Source organism: Bactrocera latifrons, unplaced genomic scaffold (genome assembly GCF_001853355.1).
Source record: "Bactrocera latifrons isolate USDA-ARS-PBARC rearing strain unplaced genomic scaffold, ASM185335v1 scaffold_220, whole genome shotgun sequence".
NCBI lineage: Eukaryota > Metazoa > Arthropoda > Insecta > Diptera > Tephritidae > Bactrocera > Bactrocera latifrons.
Window position 1 is genome coordinate 155,797 of NW_017535742.1, and position 17,424 is coordinate 173,220.

At 35.9% G+C, this 17,424-nt stretch overlaps 5 protein-coding genes across 7 annotated transcripts; 3 read left to right on the forward strand and 2 right to left on the reverse strand.

Moving 5' to 3' along the window:
• Positions 1-2,795: 2,795 nt before the first annotated feature.
• Positions 2,796-3,697, forward strand: LOC108968587 (trafficking protein particle complex subunit 5). Its single transcript, XM_018932711.1, has 3 exons — positions 2,796-3,056; positions 3,115-3,424; positions 3,492-3,697. Exons 1-3 carry the CDS (start codon positions 2,881-2,883, stop codon positions 3,588-3,590), a joined length of 585 nt encoding a protein of 194 aa, XP_018788256.1. The 5' UTR covers positions 2,796-2,880; the 3' UTR covers positions 3,591-3,697.
• Positions 3,588-4,267, reverse strand: LOC108968588. Its single transcript, XM_018932712.1, has 2 exons — positions 4,045-4,267; positions 3,588-3,963 (listed from the first exon to the last, which is right to left on the reverse strand). The coding sequence occupies exons 1-2, from the start codon at positions 4,174-4,176 to the stop codon at positions 3,751-3,753; spliced, it is 345 nt and encodes a 114-aa protein (XP_018788257.1). The 5' UTR covers positions 4,177-4,267; the 3' UTR covers positions 3,588-3,750.
• Positions 4,268-7,215: 2,948 nt separating this feature from the next.
• LOC108968580 (transcription factor SPT20 homolog) lies at positions 7,216-11,681 on the forward strand. 2 transcript variants are annotated; one of them, XM_018932702.1, is made up of 3 exons: positions 7,216-7,449; positions 9,109-9,656; positions 9,719-11,681. In XM_018932702.1, the coding sequence occupies exons 2-3, from the start codon at positions 9,140-9,142 to the stop codon at positions 11,482-11,484; spliced, it is 2,283 nt and encodes a 760-aa protein (XP_018788247.1). In that variant the 5' UTR covers positions 7,216-7,449; positions 9,109-9,139; the 3' UTR covers positions 11,485-11,681. The 2 variants fall into 2 exon arrangements, with proteins under 2 accessions (XP_018788247.1, XP_018788248.1); XM_018932703.1 differs by lacking the exon at positions 7,216-7,449 and adding an exon at positions 7,848-7,891.
• Positions 11,682-12,117: 436 nt separating this feature from the next.
• On the reverse strand, positions 12,118-13,728 carry LOC108968591 (protein aveugle). Its single transcript, XM_018932716.1, has 2 exons — positions 13,396-13,728; positions 12,118-13,008 (listed from the first exon to the last, which is right to left on the reverse strand). Exons 1-2 carry the CDS (start codon positions 13,540-13,542, stop codon positions 12,826-12,828), a joined length of 330 nt encoding a protein of 109 aa, XP_018788261.1. The 5' UTR covers positions 13,543-13,728; the 3' UTR covers positions 12,118-12,825.
• On the forward strand, positions 13,194-16,309 carry LOC108968589 (26S proteasome non-ATPase regulatory subunit 11). 2 transcript variants are annotated; one of them, XM_018932713.1, is made up of 5 exons: positions 13,194-13,343; positions 14,240-14,564; positions 14,636-15,142; positions 15,215-15,427; positions 15,490-16,309. In XM_018932713.1, exons 1-5 carry the CDS (start codon positions 13,297-13,299, stop codon positions 15,718-15,720), a joined length of 1,323 nt encoding a protein of 440 aa, XP_018788258.1. In that variant the 5' UTR covers positions 13,194-13,296; the 3' UTR covers positions 15,721-16,309. The 2 variants fall into 2 exon arrangements, with proteins under 2 accessions (XP_018788258.1, XP_018788259.1); XM_018932714.1 differs by lacking the exon at positions 13,194-13,343 and adding an exon at positions 14,035-14,185 and having other exon boundaries at positions 15,490-15,720.
• The last annotated feature ends 1,115 nt before the right edge of the window (positions 16,310-17,424 follow it).

Here is a 17,424-nt window from a genome sequence, read left to right on the forward strand (position 1 = left end):
AAAAAAAAAAAGAAAAAATTATAATTATTTAGTATTTCGCGCATATTTGCAATGTACGCAAAGCTTTTTTCGAACAACTACTAAGAAACGTAACGCTCTTTTTGCCAGCCCTTGGTTGCATTAAGAAAACTTAAAACGAAATGAAATAATAAAATATATAATTAATTAATTTTTGTGTAAAAGAATAATTTTGACTCTTCTTAGGGCTCATGAAGACTCAAAATTATTTCTTTTGTTAATTTAAAAAACACGCACACACATTTTTTTAATAGTAACGGCATTTTTATTTAGCAAAATGTCATATGCATACATATACTTTTCCAATTATATGCATTAAATATTTTTCATAATAGACACATAAATTTACAGTAAATTGCTATTTTACAATTACATAATTGTACTTTAAAGAAATGAAAAATGGTAAAATTTGCGTTACATTTGCTTTGAGGTTAGTAAATAGCGGCGTGAAAATTGCATAGACGCGTAACAAAGTAACAAAATAAAAACATAAAATGTACCGCTAAAGCCAACAGTCAAATGTGAAATTGTGACAATTGCCATTTGACTTTTAGGCTTTTCTTAAGTGTTTTTTCAAAAGAAATATAAAAAACTTTTATTAATAAGTAAATGTTGAGAAACATGTATGTAAGTGGTAAAATATGCAGCTACTATATTAATAAACATTACTATTGTATACCTACTTATTATAAAATTACAAAAAACAATTCTGGAAAAGTACATGGGTATTTAACTAAATGTATGTATTCAAATATTGCAAAGAACCAGTCAGAGTAATTATTTAAAACAAAAACAGAAATTGTATTCAAACAAAACTAAAGAAATAAATTAAATTAAAACTCATAAAAATGTATTGTATGTGCAAGCATTGTAAAACTTTTATTTCATATGAACTTTTCTAACTTTTGTTTTGAGGTAAATTAACAAAAAAAAAAAAACATCAAAACAATTTATTATGCTACTAAATAATAATTCTGATTATTACTTAAAATTACTGTGTTTATTATTATTATTATTGTTGTATTTAAGTAAATATAAAAAAATATATGCATAAAACGTGTCTAAAATAATAAAGAAGTATTTAAATATGTAATAAAAATGTGGATGAATTCAACATAGATGTGGCAACATTTTGAATGAGGGCTCTATAACGGCCAAGAAATGCAGTGCGAATAAATGACATATAATAATAAATGCAATTAAGCAAATAAAAACTTATATAAAAATGAGGTTGTGCAATATAGCAACAAACGCAGCATATTTAAACAAGAAATTTAAATAAAAATATATTGTAATGTGTTACTAATAAACAAGCAGGCTTATACAAGATAGATTGGTACTACATGCTCCGAAGAAACCACAACACTGCTTTATAAAAACCGGTCTCCGTAAGGCAAAGGCACAGCAGAATAGACACTGAAACACATATTGGGCGTGATTTAAGTGACTGCTGGTAATGAAAAATCAGTTGCATTCTATATTCTGCAAAATATTATAGATGTTACATTTTTAATGTATCACCTTGGAAATGGTTAATAAGTAAACACAAAATCGTAGCACAGACAAGTTCATCATCCAAATTCAGGTACAATAAACAAATACGGTATAGAAACACACACAAATTGTTAAAAATAAATTAATTTTTGTTTGTCTTATTATCAAATGTTAATAATATTTACAATGATATATTTTAGTGTTGCTCTATAATAGAGATTCTAATATTTGTTATACATTTTTTGTTGTTGATCTAAAAATATTTGCGTGAGCACATTTTTTACGCACTACTTTTCACTATTAATTAGTATAATTATTACTATTAACAACTGTTACATACTTCTTATTGAAATCTTTATACAATTATTTATGTGAAATTTTTAATAAGTGAAATTTAAAAGAAAAACCTGAACAGTTAGTAAAATATCAGGAAGGTGAAATAAAGCTGCTGATGAATTCAAGTGAAGAACCACTACAAGTGTTAGAGATATATTAATGTACAATACATGTTGGTACATATGTATATCTTCGGCAAGAAGAGACGACATTCCAGCTATTTGAGGGAACACGCGGAAATAAATGTTTTTAATAAGTGTGTAAACTGTATTAATTACAATAATGGCAAACAACTCCTTACTAAAAATATGCAAACACACAAAAATAAATAATTCAAACGGTGGAAATGCCACTAAACTATAATACATGCATTGAAGCAAAATGCAAATAATAAAAATTTAATAAAATATTTAATAAAATCTAATGAATAAAAAAAAACAAAATTTGAACTTATGTTTTACTAAAATTGTTTACACATGGAGAAAAGTAGCATTCTCGAGCTTTTGAAATGGCTGGTATATACAAATTTTATCAAATGCGGCTGGGATGAGGGTGTATATGTAATTCCATCGGAAGCACTTTTCGCACGACAGTCGGGTCTGAGTAACTCGAATCGACCCAGAATTTTATGCGGCTAACTCGGCTCCATGCATTCAAATTGCTTCAGGAATTTTTTCCGTTAAACAACAACGTTCCGATCACCCTACTGTCATGTGAACCGTTAAGCATTTTAGTTGTAATAAATATATGTATTCTGAGTTATTCTTATTTAAAAATTTTGTTATTAGTACCGAAGAATTTCTGTTGCTGAGTAACAAAGTACTATGAATTTAAATCAACAGTTAAATAATGACTTTCAATACATATGTTGTTCCTTCCGGCTATTTCCATTCAAAAGTGACAGTTTTGACTACTGTCACAGCTTGGCAGCTCCGTTCAATCAGCTGTTTAACAGATCAACAAAACAATTGCATTTCTATTTTTACTACAAGCTAAGGTAACAAAATACAATATTAATTTTCATATTTCATAATGGAAAAATTGGAGGCGCTGAAAATATCGTCAATGCGTCCACGCACAAACATACTTGACCGACCACTATCTAAAGGTAAGGGCGAGGTATCGCAAAGCATAGTAGCGCTACTTTTCAGTGAGATCGTGCAATACTGCCAAAGTCAAGTGAGCACAGTGCAGGAGCTACAAAACAGGTGCGTACATCTACAAATAACATATTTTTTGTATTTTAACATTTAGTTTTTTATAAAGATTGCATGCCCTTGGCCAAGATGTGGGCACACGGGTTATTGATTTGTATTTTATGCGCGAACGCAATGGCAAACGTGAAACAAAGTTAACACAAATGCTGTTATTTGTAAAAACAACAGTATGGAAGAATTTATTTGGCAAAGAGGCCGAAAAGCTCGAACATGCAAATGACGATGAATGCACTTATTATATTATCGAAAAGGAGCCAATGGTCAATACGTTCATAAGTGTACCTAAGGATAAGAGTACACTTAATTGTGCCAATTTTACAGCGGGTATTGTGGAGGCAGTGCTAAAGCATTCAGGATTTGTAAGCATAAAAATAGTGTTAACTTTCGTCTCACCTATTTAATTTATGTATATTTTTTTGTTCCCAGCCTTGCAAAGTGACTGCTCATTGGCATAAAGGCACAACATACATGGTCAAATTCGATGACAATGTTATTGCACGCGATAAACAACTGGAAGATAAATAGATTTTGCTGCACTTTATTTATATTAATCGCAATTTTATGTTCAATTTTCATATTAATTAGTCTACGTTTATTCATTAATAAAAGCGTATGCACATATTTTCAATATAGCTATAACTTTGCCAGAAGCTATTTTTTTATGAACTTTTCAGCGAAACGAAATTTAGATGAATTTGAATTGACGATCCTTATAGGCCACCTGTCCAGTGCGGTATTTGTGTTCGCGACCATCTCGTTCGGATTTCAGCGCCCAAGCATAGAGAACAATTGGCAACACAACGGCGAACATACCCGCACGGAAAGCTACGCCGGTAGGTCGAAAGTGATCGTAGTTGGAGACACGCATCGCTTGGAAACGCGCCAAACCGGCATCAAACTGTAATCAAATGCAATATCATTGTTTTAATAAATCGGTAGAGTATTGATGACATAACAGCGCGTCAGACAATATATTTACCAAAGTGCCACCTTCGCCTGTCGCATGCCTGTACGGGTTTGATATTTGTTTCAAATATTCGGCACGCAACTTTGATGTCTGCTCATGTTTGCGACGCAAGAAATCCTTCTCAGCTGCTGATAATTCAGGCATTATTGCTGATTGTTTTCGTTTTTATACACACTTCGAACCGCAGCAATTTCAACGAGCAAATTATTATATTACAAACTGTCAAGCAATTGTCAAAGTGAAATGTCAAATTTTCAGCTGGCTGGTTCTGTTGACAATACTTTTAAGCACAGATATGTAATAGATTTTTGAACGGATGGAATACCGTTAGTATTTGAATGTGTTGTTTCATCATCTGATTGTGGGAGCTTATGAATTGTTTGCAATTTTTAGTTCCTTTAAATTTATTTAAAATTTTAAAACGACGTTTGATGAATTTATTAAATTTTTTTTAATTTTCAATTGTCCGGTTTAGGTTGCTACCATGTATACATATACTATAGTCATATTAAAACACAAAGAAATTTATTTTTGTGGAACAAAAAGTATCATTTGCAAAAAAAAAAATATATCACCCGGCATATCTTTATGTAAATCTTTGAAAGTTTATAAAATATACAAGTATATCGCATATGATTGGTGTAAATATAAAATACGTAAAAATACTCAAAAAACTCAAAATATACACATTTTTACTTATAATTAATTTAATATTCAAACAAGAGAATTAAGCTCCAAAAATACTTCGTACCTTTACCCACACAAATTACCATTTCAACCTCTAAATCTGTGCATTTTATTTCACTTGCATGCCTTGCAATCACTTCAATGAGCAAATGCTAAATAAATGCACATGTACAGTGGCCGGAGAAGCAAGGACATCAAAGCCTGCTACAACAATAATAAAAGTACAAACGTATACCCGCATGCAGCAGCCGCCACCCCTATGCAAATACATGTGTACATATGTATATGCTGACTTTTTTTCCACTATCACGCGCAAATCGACAGCATTTTTTTTGGTTTTTCGGAAGAGGTAGTGGCTGAACAGTGACTATCACAAGGCACGAGCGCATGTTGCTCGGAAAGGAATAATATGTATGTACGCTACAAATAGGAAAAGTACAAGTCAATGCCCAAACGATGAGAAACCGACCACTGCGCATGTGCAGCAAAATGTTATGCGCAGATTTGTGATTACTGACGGACTGGCTACTTGTTTATATGTCAGTAGATATTTATGTATGTATGYATGGATGTATAAAGTCGCAAATTTATAGATTTATGGCTGCTGCTGCTTCGGCTCCTCATATGAGACAGCCGTTATTGTTGTTGTTACTGTTGATTTCGCTAGTGCTACTGCGACAATTTGGTAGGCACCGCGGTGGTGGTGAACGCGTTGCTGAGTTAATGTTGTCACATAAAGTAAACTACCCTTGACTTAATTTATATTCACATCTTTGATATTTTTGCATTTGTTTTTGCAGAAAGGTGTTCGATGCAATGGCAAACTTTGTATGGTAATACATTTTTAAGTGTGATGAGTTGGAAGCATTAAAGTGAAGTCAATATCGCAGGAAACATATATTTACATATATCATATATAATTATATACACATACATACAGGTTAGTTCTGTTGATAATATATTTGAATGCATTTGCATATAAGACATGTCCTACCCCTAAAGGATCCCCAAAATTGTAAATAGTCAGCGTTTAGCCTTGTTAGGGCGCTTCCTCAACATTGTATGACATGATTAAATAATCCCGAAAGTGATTGGAATCATAGTTTTGGGTATATAATGGATTAAGGACTCCAATGCTGGTGTTATATAGAAAGAGAATTATCCAGTTATTGTTTTTGAGTTTTTGTTATGTTGCTTAATCCAAACCATATAAGTATTTGAACGAAAGGTGGACATAACCAACAGCTATACCTCAAGAAAAAACTGATAAAATGGTCCCTAAGACCACTGAGTATCCAAAAGTGCACCCTCATTTTGATAAAAAACAACAATCGTAAGAAAGAGGACGTCAAATAACATCGCAGGATGTCAAACATTAGCATAGATTGGCCTAGTTGGTACCTGTTGTCATGATCGGACCTTTGAGGTAAATTCACACAACCTTTTCCGTTGAGGCGTCCATATCCACTCTTATTTACTGCAAAGTTAATGAAAAGTTTTTTTTTTTTTTAACAACCTACATGGTTGTTGTACAAACATCATTATGTCAGAATCGCTGCGCTACAATTTATAGTATAAATAAGATTAAGAAAAAACTTCAACATTCTTCACAAATAAAAAAGTTTTCCATATAAGAACTGGTTTTCGATCGGTCAGTTTGTATGGCAGCTATATGTTATAGTCGACCGGTTTGAATAATTAGAACGGAGATTGTACCGTTATATTAGAAAATTATATAGCCCGAATTTCGTGAAGAAATCTCGTCAAATAAAAAGTTTTCGATACAAGAACTAGATTTTGATCGGTCCAGTTTCTATGGCAGCTATATGCTATAATGGATCTATCTAAAAATATATATACGGGGATTGTGCCGTTGCTCTGGCTAATAATCTATGCCAGATTTCATGAAGATATCTTGTCAAAATTATAAATTTGTTAAGTTTACTTAAGTCAATGTGCTGATACTCTATGAGTACTTACAATTTAAAACAAGTTTTGTCTCGATAACAAGGCTCAAGAACGATGTGTAGCGCGGAAAAGCTGATTTTTGCAATTTTTTGTTTCCAATTCCGTTACTAATTTAAATTCAGTAAAACATTTTTTATAAGTGTCTTAAAAAATTTCTAAATATTTCCGAAAATATTCAATATATGAAATTTCCATAAAATTCCTTTTGCGATTAATCAATAAAACTGTCGTAAGGAGCAGTAGGCGCAACAACAAATTCAATAAGTACAATGTTTCGCGTTGCCAGTGCGCATGTCAGGCTGCGCACAACACAAAATATACAGCACAGCAGACTTAAACACAAAAACAAACCAGCTACACAGCTAGCCACGAAGCGGCGAGCAAACCCACCAAGCAACCAACGAGCACAACAACCTACCACCACCACCACCACCCCCCTTTGGCAATGCACGCGCTGCACCAACTCAACGAAAACGCACGAAACGAAGTCCCGTTCAGTTGCAAGAGAGTCGTCGGCGCGTACGGAACTAAAGTGTTGTAGCAAATAACGAGGAATACAAATAAAAACAACGAAACAAAAGCATAATAATTAAATAAAATAAACGTGCGCGCACATATCGATGTAATAGTGGTCGGGTGAAAAGTGTAACAGCAAGGATACACGCCTGAAAGTGTGCTTAAGTTGTGCTGCTGCTGCTGCTGTGTGAGCCGATTATCAAAACAAACACATACATACGGAGGCGAACAGCCGAAGCGAATCGAGTGAGTGAGCGCAAGCTGCATAAGTGGACGACTGCTGAGCAACGAGCTCAGCGGAATATTATTTATATATTTGTATGTGTGTGTGTGTATGTGTTCGTGCCACAGTTGTGTTGCTGGATGGCGGCTAGGCTGGCCAAGTGCATTTTTGCTGGTCTGGCGGCTTATTGTTGCCATCTAGGGGTTGCTTGATATTTTCACGTCCTTCACAATTTTCGTTTTGAACGTTTTTTTTTTACACTTGGTTTGTATGCGTGTGTGTGTGCTTGCACTCGTTTATCGCACATTGTACGCCACGGAGTTGCGCTGTTGTGTCTGAGCCGCCGTAGCGCTCAACGGTCCACGCTACAACAATCTTGGTGCGTCACTTTTATCGACTCGCCCGCGTTTAGTTGGGCACAGACGAGTTGAGCGTCAGGACGCGCGTCAAACCGGTGATATACAGGTGTGTGACACATGCACAAAACAATTGGCTTAACAAACGCGAGTGTGGTCTAGTATAATTGATTTATTACAAAGTTGGAGTTGCACTCATACACACACACACACGAGCGAGAGTTGGCATAATATTGATCTGTAAATTAGTTGCGTATAATTTTGGTGAAGTTCCGTTATTTTATGTATCAATTTGTGTGTGTTCTTCCAAAAGCATACATTTAGGCGATTTTTGAAGCATACATTTAGGCTGATTTCTGGCACAATCATACATTTAGGCTGTTTAAGTATACATTTTGTCAGTTTTTGAAGCATACATTCAGGCTGATTTTCTGCTGTGAGTTTTATGATTATAATACACATATAAATATATTTGTATGTATGTATGCTGCCGCTTAAGTAGCTGTTATGTGCCGGTGTTTGGGCAGGAGGTTGCGCGCATGAAAACACAAATTTGTATGTGTGGATGTGCGCTTTGTGAAAATTGGGTTAAGGGTAGCTAAAATGTCACTTGGCGGAAAATATTTTTTCGGTAATATTTTCCTTCCTGATTTAAGTGAAGATCAGTGTTTAATGATAAGATTTTTTCCCGTTACATACAACTTCCTTAAATACTTTCCATAATAAGCAGAACCAGTTTTAATCACATATTTTCCACTCAAATACCGCAAAAATTAACGAAGTTATGCTTCAAATAATGTAATTACCGCCTAAGGGTATGCTAGAGGTATGTTAGCTTTTCTCAAATACGTTCAAATGATTGAAGCATTGAATTTTGAATGTCAGAGCATGTATTTTCGAAAGTTGTGCTCAATTAAAAAAACGGTAAAATTATTATAGAAGTATTGGCATTACGAAGCGCCTAAAGATATGCTATAAATTTTTATCGTAAGTCCTTTAAAGAAAAATAATATCTTGACTTGCTTGTAGTTGCATCCTATAACCGAATTTTTCAAAGATGTTAACATTATTTTTCATTTATTAAAAAGTTTTCAGCTAATTAAAACTGTTCAGTACATGGTGCTTTGCTTTTCGCCAAGGAATTATTCTACACAATTTTGAAATTCAGAATTTAAGGGATTAGAAAAATATATTGTTAATCTTATAGCTACTTTAGTCTACCATTAATCTAACTTTTCGAGCTGATGCATCAGTTAGACAATAATTAATAAAGCATACATTTAGATGCATACAATTTCAATTTATTATTGTTTATGCCAATTTCAGCTACTATCGGGGTTTTTAGGCGCCAACAAAGATGAGTCAGAAAAGCAGTGCTCGATTGAAGTTGAAGCGTCGTTCCGGCGAGCAATGGGTGTCCACCAATCGCGTACTAAACAGCATATCGGGCTCAAAGAAGGCGTGCAGTATCGGGCGTAATCCTAACTTCGATACAGACGAAACCAAACTGCTCATACAGCTGTGGGGTGATCCGAAAGTGCAGCGCACACTAATAATAGCGCACAAAAAGCATGCAGTGCTCTGTGATCTCGCCGCTAAGATGCAGCAATATGGTTACTATCGCTCGCCGGAAGAGATCAGCACGCGTGTCAAGAATCTGAAATGTTTCTACAATCGTTTGAAGAAAGAAATCGAATCGGGTTTGGCATCGGCAGCTGAGCCCACATGGAAGCATTACGCCGAAATGGATGCGATTATGAAGCGACCGATCTTCAGTGTGCGACCGAATGAGGTGCCACCACCATCGCTCAAATATCAGTTGGAGAAAGCGCGTGAAGAGCGCGAAGAGCGTAGACAGAAAATTTTGGAAGAAGGTAAAGCGGACGTAGTAAAAATTTTATACACAGACCTTTTTAAATGTACTTTAATTTTACAGGTGGCACTGTGTCCGAAAGTGATGACGGACTAGATGAGTTGGTGGCGTTGAGTAATGGCAATGCCTCGAAAAACGACATTGACGATGGCATAATACCCGATGTTGAGGTGGATATTAACGATGAAGCTTTTGCGGCCATTGCTAGTGCGGCGGAGAAAACCGCTAAACCGCTAACGGCAACCAAACGACGCAAGATATCGAAAGCCAGCGACGGCAGTTTGGAGCTGTGCAATGAATATGGCGAGGAGCATATCGCCGACACGCGTAGCACAGATAGCAATGATATGGGAGAGGTGCAAATTAAGGAGGAAAATGACAGCATGGATAGCGAGGAGTTCCCCTTGTGCAAGGCTGTAAAGCGCAAATCGACGGATGGTGAAAAGTCCAAACTAAATCAGCAAAAAAAGCAGAGCGCCGAGGCGACCACCACAGCGGGTAGCACACTGATAAAAGAGGAACCCATCGATGTGGATGCTGAGGAAGAAAATGGGGTCATTGCAACGCAAAAAAACACAATGCCCACACTTATCGAACGTTTGGGCGATAACTCATCGAGCATTGTACTGCCTGTCTCAAGTCCCATGACGATTGCTTCAACCGCAGCCAACGCGTCCAAAGCAACAACCACAACTACGTCCAGCACACAATCGACGCCGCAGGGTAAAATCTCTTTGGTGCCCACAAATTTCCTGATGCAGCCCAAACCAACAACACCAACCGCCACGACACCTACAGCACCGGCGCCAGCGCCACTGATGCCACTTCACCAGTCACAAATTCAATTGCTGCCGAATGCATTAAATACCAGCGGCACATTGCAGCCCGGACGCATTCTACTCAGCGGCACCGCGAGTGTGGCCGGCGCACAGGGCACGCCCACCAGTGCAGGTTTTGTGGCCACGGGTCCGGGTGGCATGAAACTACTGCTGGTCAATGCTGATCAGGCTGGTGCACAAATGGCTGCAACAAACACGACTTTGGGTAAGAGCTTGTTGCCGCAAATAAATGCTGCGCTACTGCAGCAGCAGCAGCAGCAACAACAAAAGCAACAGCAACAACAGCAGGCGCAACAGCAACAGCAATTGCAACAGCAGCAGCAGCAACAGGAGCAACAAGCACAGCAGCTACAGAAGGAACAACAGCAGAAGCAGCAACAATTACTCAAGAAAGTCGAGGAAGCCAAAGTCAAGGCTGCGAATAAGCGCCAGCAAAAGCAGCTGCATGACAAGCAGCGACGCGAGGAATTGCTCTCACGCAAGGAGGCAGCTAGCATGCGTATACTGTTGCGTCACATATACAATGCACAAACGGAGAACAATGAGATACAGCAGCAACGACTGGCGCTGGAACGTGAGCGCTTCGACTTCGAGCGTTCTGCTGTGGACCGCTTCTTTGCCGAGCTACCGAAACTATTCACACAACAGCAGCAGCAACAACAACAGCAGACGCAAGTGTTACAACAGCAGCAACAGCAAGTTGCTGCCGCAATGCAGGCGCACACACAACAGATGCGTCTCAATCCACCGAAACTGGTCTTCACGACCGCAGTGCCGGGCGGTGCAAGCATAGCAGGCGTGACTGGCGGTGCGACCATACTAACACCAACAAAGCTGGCGGCCAACGCTTTGCCAAAGCTGGCGCCGGCACCAACTGCTGTCATCGCACAAACTCCGTTGACCGTAACGGTGCCAGCTGCCGACTCAACTGCGAATGTGCAAAGCGTTGATGTACAGCTAGTAACACCGAAAACGGAACGGGAAGACTGAGCTGCTTTTAATACTCACTCTCTCTAAATAAAGTGCAACAACCGTTAGTGAAATTTTGTGGTCAAGGACTTTGAAAGTGCACAAATTCGACAGTTTGTGAAATCCTAATTAAACATTTACCGTTACGTATATCTAAAATATACGCGTATTGATATTTATAGCTTAAAAATGCTTCAAATGAAATTTGAACCCACAGACAGAATTAGTTTTAATATTGTTTGCAAAAATTTAATTGATATAAATATATATGTACATATGTATGTATATATTTAATAAATGCATGAATTAATAAAAATGCATAGCAAATATTTGCAAAAATTATATGTATATTTGCACACTAAAAATTTGTTCAACAATTGCAATTTCAATTCTCATTTAATTGCTTTTTAGTTCAAAAAATATTAATTTACATATTTTTATAATAAAATAACAATATAATTACGTTCAAAAAATGGTTTTTAGTAATTTATAAAATTTGTAAAATATTTGATAAATTAGTAATAATTTCTTAGATAAATTTTCGTATAACTTTATATATGTATTTTAATGTGCATAAAATCGTAAGTGCGTAAATTTTTATTTCTTAAATAGATTTTTTAAGCAGAACGCAAACTATAAAAACGTAAGGTCATATTTAAAACTAGATTGCAGTATTTTTACAATAAAATATTTAATTTTAAAAATACATATATCTGTATATACATATATATATATAAATATAATGAATTTTTACTCGTCTTTTGTTGCCTAATAATTGGAAATATTGTGCAATTGGTCGATTAATCAACGAATTAATTATACAATTTTAAGCATATAATTTCACAATATCTATATTCGTAAACTACATTTAATACCGTTCATATTATTGCTATGTGGTGTTTCAGTTAATTGTCTTAATTTAAATTTTTTTTGTCATTTTTGTTTTTTGCAAATTTGTGAAATGAGAAATTGTTTTATTATAGCAATACAAAATAAAACTTGCGCATAGACAAGCGTTCAAAAACTAAACAAAGCAGTACTACTATTTTAACAATTTAGATCATCGTTAAAGTAACAATAAACTTTATAAGCAATATAATTATTCTATATAGTCTATAATTATAATTTTTCACTAACATTTGACTACTAAAATATGTTAGACGCTAATGAGACAAATTTTTACGTACTGGATTACAATTGTCTTAGCCGTTGGTGTGCGTTTTGATTTGCTGTAAAGTCAACTTCATTTGACGTTCGTACGTATGATGTATCAAAATGGTTTTGTCTTAAAATTGTGCATAGCTCTGCGTTTTTCACTTAATTTACCTAAGATTTCCCTAATATACTGCTTGATCTGTTTGTTTATCTTGTATTATAGTAAGTATTGATCTCACGTTCCATATCACGTATTTCCATAATATCAGTTTTGAGTCGTTGTTTTAATATCTCACGGAAAATTGCCTCACGATCGGCGCTGTCACTGATGCCCATCCTTTGCAGTGAATAATCATTGATGCGTAGCAGAGCCCGGCCGGTAATTTCATGCTGAAAATTAATACAATTTATTTATTTATTAAATATCACTCAAAAACAAATAAATTGTGTACAAAACACTTTTGTAGTAAAAAAGAAAAAATAACTCGCCTATTTTGACTTTTACAATTTAAAATTGTTTGACACATATAATTTTAATTTGTTTAATAAAAATTCAAGCGTGAAGCCATTAGCTACTTTTATAGAGACAAAACACTTTTTAAAGCTTCAAAATAGTTGAAGAAATTAAAACGAAAACGTTCAAGGATTGGAAGTATTATCAGCGGAATAAACAGTGTAATGACAGCCAGAGTAGCGAGCGTTTGCCAACCGAGCGTCGACTTCAAGTGAGTACTACTCTTTAATCCTTCGTAGTAATCTTTAAATTACAAAAACTACCTTTGAAAAGAGCTCCAGATATTGTGGATACTCCCCACAGTGCCGCATATACCATTTCCTTACATCGGTTACCGACCATAGACACACCGACTTGGGTCGTGCGGTCTTCATGCGCGGCCGGCTGCTTTGTGTTGTTTCCTCAACCATAGCACTAAATTGCTTTACTGTACGGAGGGCCTTGCAGTTATTTGTTGATAAAAAAATGTGTTTTTTTTACTTTTGTATTGTCGTTATCGATAATTATACAGCATTTTGCTGTAGTAATTTTATTTTTAAAAAGGATTCGTGCCAAAACTAAAAAATGGTATATTAGTATAATTTTGACAGCTAGATGTCCGGAGGATTCCAAAAACAAAACAACAAGCGTAGTGTTGCAATATTGAGGAAATCCTAAGTATAAAAATTCATAGAATTTCGTAAAACTTCGTATGTTAATTTATTGTTATTGTTGATACAAAAAGAGTTTTACAGTATTAATAATGATATTTTTATAATTCAGTGCTTTTTTGTGATTATTTCAAAAATTACAAAATTTTAAATTGATTTTGATCTCGCCGTCCGTCTGCGTGATTCCTCAATTTTGTTTCGATGGGCAGCACTTTTCTCTGCAGTTGGCTGCATTTCTGCATGACTGGCGGTTCATGAAATGTCATTGGTTTGCCACTCAGACCAAAGCGAAAAGCGAAAAAGTGATTTTCAACTGATTCTCAACAAAGATTTTTAGACATTTTATCTCGAAATTTCCAATTATAAATTGTCTAAAGCGTTTGATATAGATCAAATACATCGAGTACGCAAAAAACTACAACTAAAATTTGGGTATATTGTAATAACATATTTGCAGCAGCAGAAAAATGGCCGGAGCAACGTTGTTTGAACGCGCTCAAGCCCTTACAAGCGTGAATAGGGAAGAGGGTATTACTTTATTAAATAAAATTGTACGTGAACAAGAGGTAGCTGAAAACGATGAGGAGTTAATTCGTTTGAAGGAGCAGGGCATCCTGCAACTTGGTGAGCTATACAAGCAAGAAGGCAAGGCCAAAGAATTGGCTGATTTGATCAAGGTGACGCGACCGTTTCTCAGCTTGATAAGTAAAGCAAAGGCTGCCAAAATGGTGCGTACGCTAGTTGATATGTTCTTGGACATGGATGCTGGCACTGGTATAGAGGTTTGTATAGAAACGTTTATATATAGAAATTTCTATGCTAAACTTATTTGCGAAAATTTGTTTATCTTTAGGTGCAATTATGTAAAGACTGCATTGAATGGGCAAAACAAGAAAAGCGCACATTCTTACGTCAGTCTTTGGAGGCGCGTCTGATTGCGCTATTTTTCGATACCGGTTTGTATACAGATGCACTGGCACTTGGTTCGCAATTGCTACGTGAATTGAAGAAATTGGATGACAAGAACCTTTTGGTTGAGGTGCAATTGTTGGAGAGTAAAACTTATCATGCACTTAGCAATTTACCGAAAGCCAGAGCAGCACTCACATCTGCACGCACAACCGCCAATGCGATATACTGTCCGCCAAAGGTGCAGGGTGCGCTCGATTTGCAATCCGGTATTTTACATGCAGCCGATGAGCGTGATTTTAAAACAGCTTTCTCCTACTTCTACGAAGCATTCGAGAGCTTCGACAGTGTGGATAATGCAAAAGCTCTAACAGGCTTAAAATACATGTTGCTGTGCAAAATTATGCTGGGTCAATCCGAAGATGTGAATCAGATAGTGAGCGGTAAATTGGTAAGCCTAAAGACTCACTCACAATTTTTGTCCGCTTTACTTATTTCTATTACATTACTGTGCATTTTGTAGGCCATCACTTATTCGGGACGCGACATTGACGCCATGAAGGCAGTCGCTGAAGCTTCACATAAACGTTCACTCGCCGATTTCCAGGAAGCTTTGAAAGACTACAAGAAAGAATTGTCCGAGGATGTAATTGTAAAAGCGCATTTGGGCACGCTGTATGACACTATGTTGGAGCAGAATTTGTGCCGCATCATTGAACCCTATTCGAGAGTCCAGGTAAGCATTTAAGCAAAAGTACTCGTAAGAATAGTTACCAACTCAACCTTTTAATTTGTAAGGTTTCTCATGTCGCCGAATGCATTAAATTGCCAATGCCACAAGTGGAGAAGAAATTATCGCAAATGATTCTGGACAAAAAATTCAGCGGCATTTTGGATCAGGGCGAAGGCGTACTTATCGTATTTGAAGAGACACCCGTGGACAAAACCTACGAACGTGTTTTGGAGACCATACACAGCATGGGCAAAGTAGTGGACACACTATACCAGAAGGCCAAGAAGTTGTCATAGATAAACAAACCGTTTCCAAACAATATATAATTATAAAGAACATTTTAACAAATACTTTCTCTTTTTATATAAAAAAAAAAAACATTTTTTCTGTTAAATTTGTATTAAAATATTCGCCCTAACAATAGTAATTGCAATCAGGCTCATTGTAATTGTATGCCGCACACTCAACCAATCCCTTTAACGACCGTTGCTTGTATACGAATCGTTGATAGAATCGTTGATCGTCGTAAAAGCAGCAAGTTTGTAGAGTAAAAGTAATAGTGCAAATCTCCAAAAATACCGTAAACGATTTATATAAAATTTTTGCTAGTTTTTTTGTATGCAAGATAGGCGGATCAACAAAATATATATTTACTTAATAAAAAAAGAGAATAACTTAAAATGTCTGCTGGGGCAAAATTGGCACACATTTATTGTATTTGTAGGTGTACTGACTTAGCCACTAACACAACTATAACAACAATAGAAAAATAAAATGCAAATCATTGCTGTTTATTAGTAAAACGAAAATAAGTAAAATTTCGAGCGATAACTTATATTCCTTTAATAAAGAAAAATAAAGCGAATTATTATTTTGTCTCTCATATTTAGTTTAATATATTTTTGTTAATACTCTTGGTTTATTTTTGTTTATTACTGATGCAACACTGAAATTATACAACTAAACAATAAAAATTACTTTCTTTAAACAAAATACTTGCAAATAATTTCTATTCAATAAAAATATGTACATATATGTATATTTATTTATTTTAACGGAGGAAAAATAAATGCTATGCAACTATAGAAGCGGTTTGATCAATATTTTTTTAGTATTAGCCGATCTAACACCGACTTTTCGTTTGGCCGACCCCGTCGAAACTTGTAGTTGTTGTATCTTCAGAAAATTTTCCTGAAGTAATTTCGAGGTATGGTTACATTCCTTGGCCGGCTACTTATAACCGACCCGACGATCGTCGAAACTTTTATTCTGGGCCTCCGTTAGACGATCTCGTAACACAACAACAGTATCGATCGTGACGGGTTGACAGTCCTTGACCGCATAAACATCTGTGCCCATTCCAGTTACTTAAACCCGACTATCGTGGGAACGGTCGAAACTTTTATCCTGAGCCTCGGTTAGACGATCTCTTAACACAACAACAATATCACTGTAAAGTAACATCCTTCTTCTTATGAAAAATCTTGATGATCCGATAAAATTGGATGATATTTCTTTACCACTAAACAGAGTTCGGACACCCACCACAAAACCAATTATACCTACAAATATGAAATAAAATAGTTCATATCTTCGTTAAATCGGTTCTATCTAGACTCAACTTTGATAGTATTGAACAGATTTTACCAGAAAGCAGCGATACTCAATTTCTCCGTTTCTGCGACAGTCGGGTCCACGCAACCGGAACTGACCCCGAACTTTTAGTCGGCCAATGACTGTCAACTCGGCAACACAACAACAACAGACTCCATTTCGATCGACAAAATGCGCACTTAAAATCCTAAAAATCCAGCTAGGTGTTCAGTAGCAGCCTTTTTTAGCCATCAGATGTGGTCAATAGATATGAGATTGAAAGTTATTTAAGAGCTTGTACGATTCTTCAAAGATTACCAGATCATTTGGACATCCGGTCGGAAAAATGATAGCGGGGATCGTAGAAATTCCGTAAATACATTTTGCGAACAGCGCAGATTTAGTAT

Bases quoted from the DNA above. Each gene is read 5' to 3' on its own strand.
- LOC108968587 (XM_018932711.1), top strand. From the start codon at position 2,881: ATGGAAAAATTGGAGGCGCTGAAAATATCGTCAATGCGTCCACGCACA. The intron at 3,057-3,114 runs GTGCGTACATCT...TTTTTTATAAAG, and splicing joins GTGCAGGAGCTACAAAACAG to ATTGCATGCCCTTGGCCAAG. The intron at 3,425-3,491 runs GTAAGCATAAAA...TTTTGTTCCCAG, and splicing joins TGCTAAAGCATTCAGGATTT to CCTTGCAAAGTGACTGCTCA.
- LOC108968580 (XM_018932702.1), top strand. From the start codon at position 9,140: ATGAGTCAGAAAAGCAGTGCTCGATTGAAGTTGAAGCGTCGTTCCGGC. The intron at 9,657-9,718 runs GTAAAGCGGACG...TTAATTTTACAG, and splicing joins ACAGAAAATTTTGGAAGAAG to GTGGCACTGTGTCCGAAAGT.
- LOC108968588 (XM_018932712.1), bottom strand. From the start codon at position 4,176: ATGCCTGAATTATCAGCAGCTGAGAAGGATTTCTTGCGTCGCAAACAT. The intron at 3,964-4,044 runs GTAAATATATTG...ATTTGATTACAG, and splicing joins CAGGCGAAGGTGGCACTTTG to TTTGATGCCGGTTTGGCGCG.
- LOC108968589 (XM_018932713.1), top strand. From the start codon at position 13,297: ATGACAGCCAGAGTAGCGAGCGTTTGCCAACCGAGCGTCGACTTCAA. The intron at 13,344-14,239 runs GTGAGTACTACT...ACATATTTGCAG, and splicing joins CAACCGAGCGTCGACTTCAA to CAGCAGAAAAATGGCCGGAG. The intron at 15,143-15,214 runs GTAAGCCTAAAG...TGCATTTTGTAG, and splicing joins AGATAGTGAGCGGTAAATTG to GCCATCACTTATTCGGGACG.
- LOC108968591 (XM_018932716.1), bottom strand. From the start codon at position 13,542: ATGGTTGAGGAAACAACACAAAGCAGCCGGCCGCGCATGAAGACCGCA. The intron at 13,009-13,395 runs GTAGTTTTTGTA...ATTAATTTTCAG, and splicing joins ATCTGGAGCTCTTTTCAAAG to CATGAAATTACCGGCCGGGC.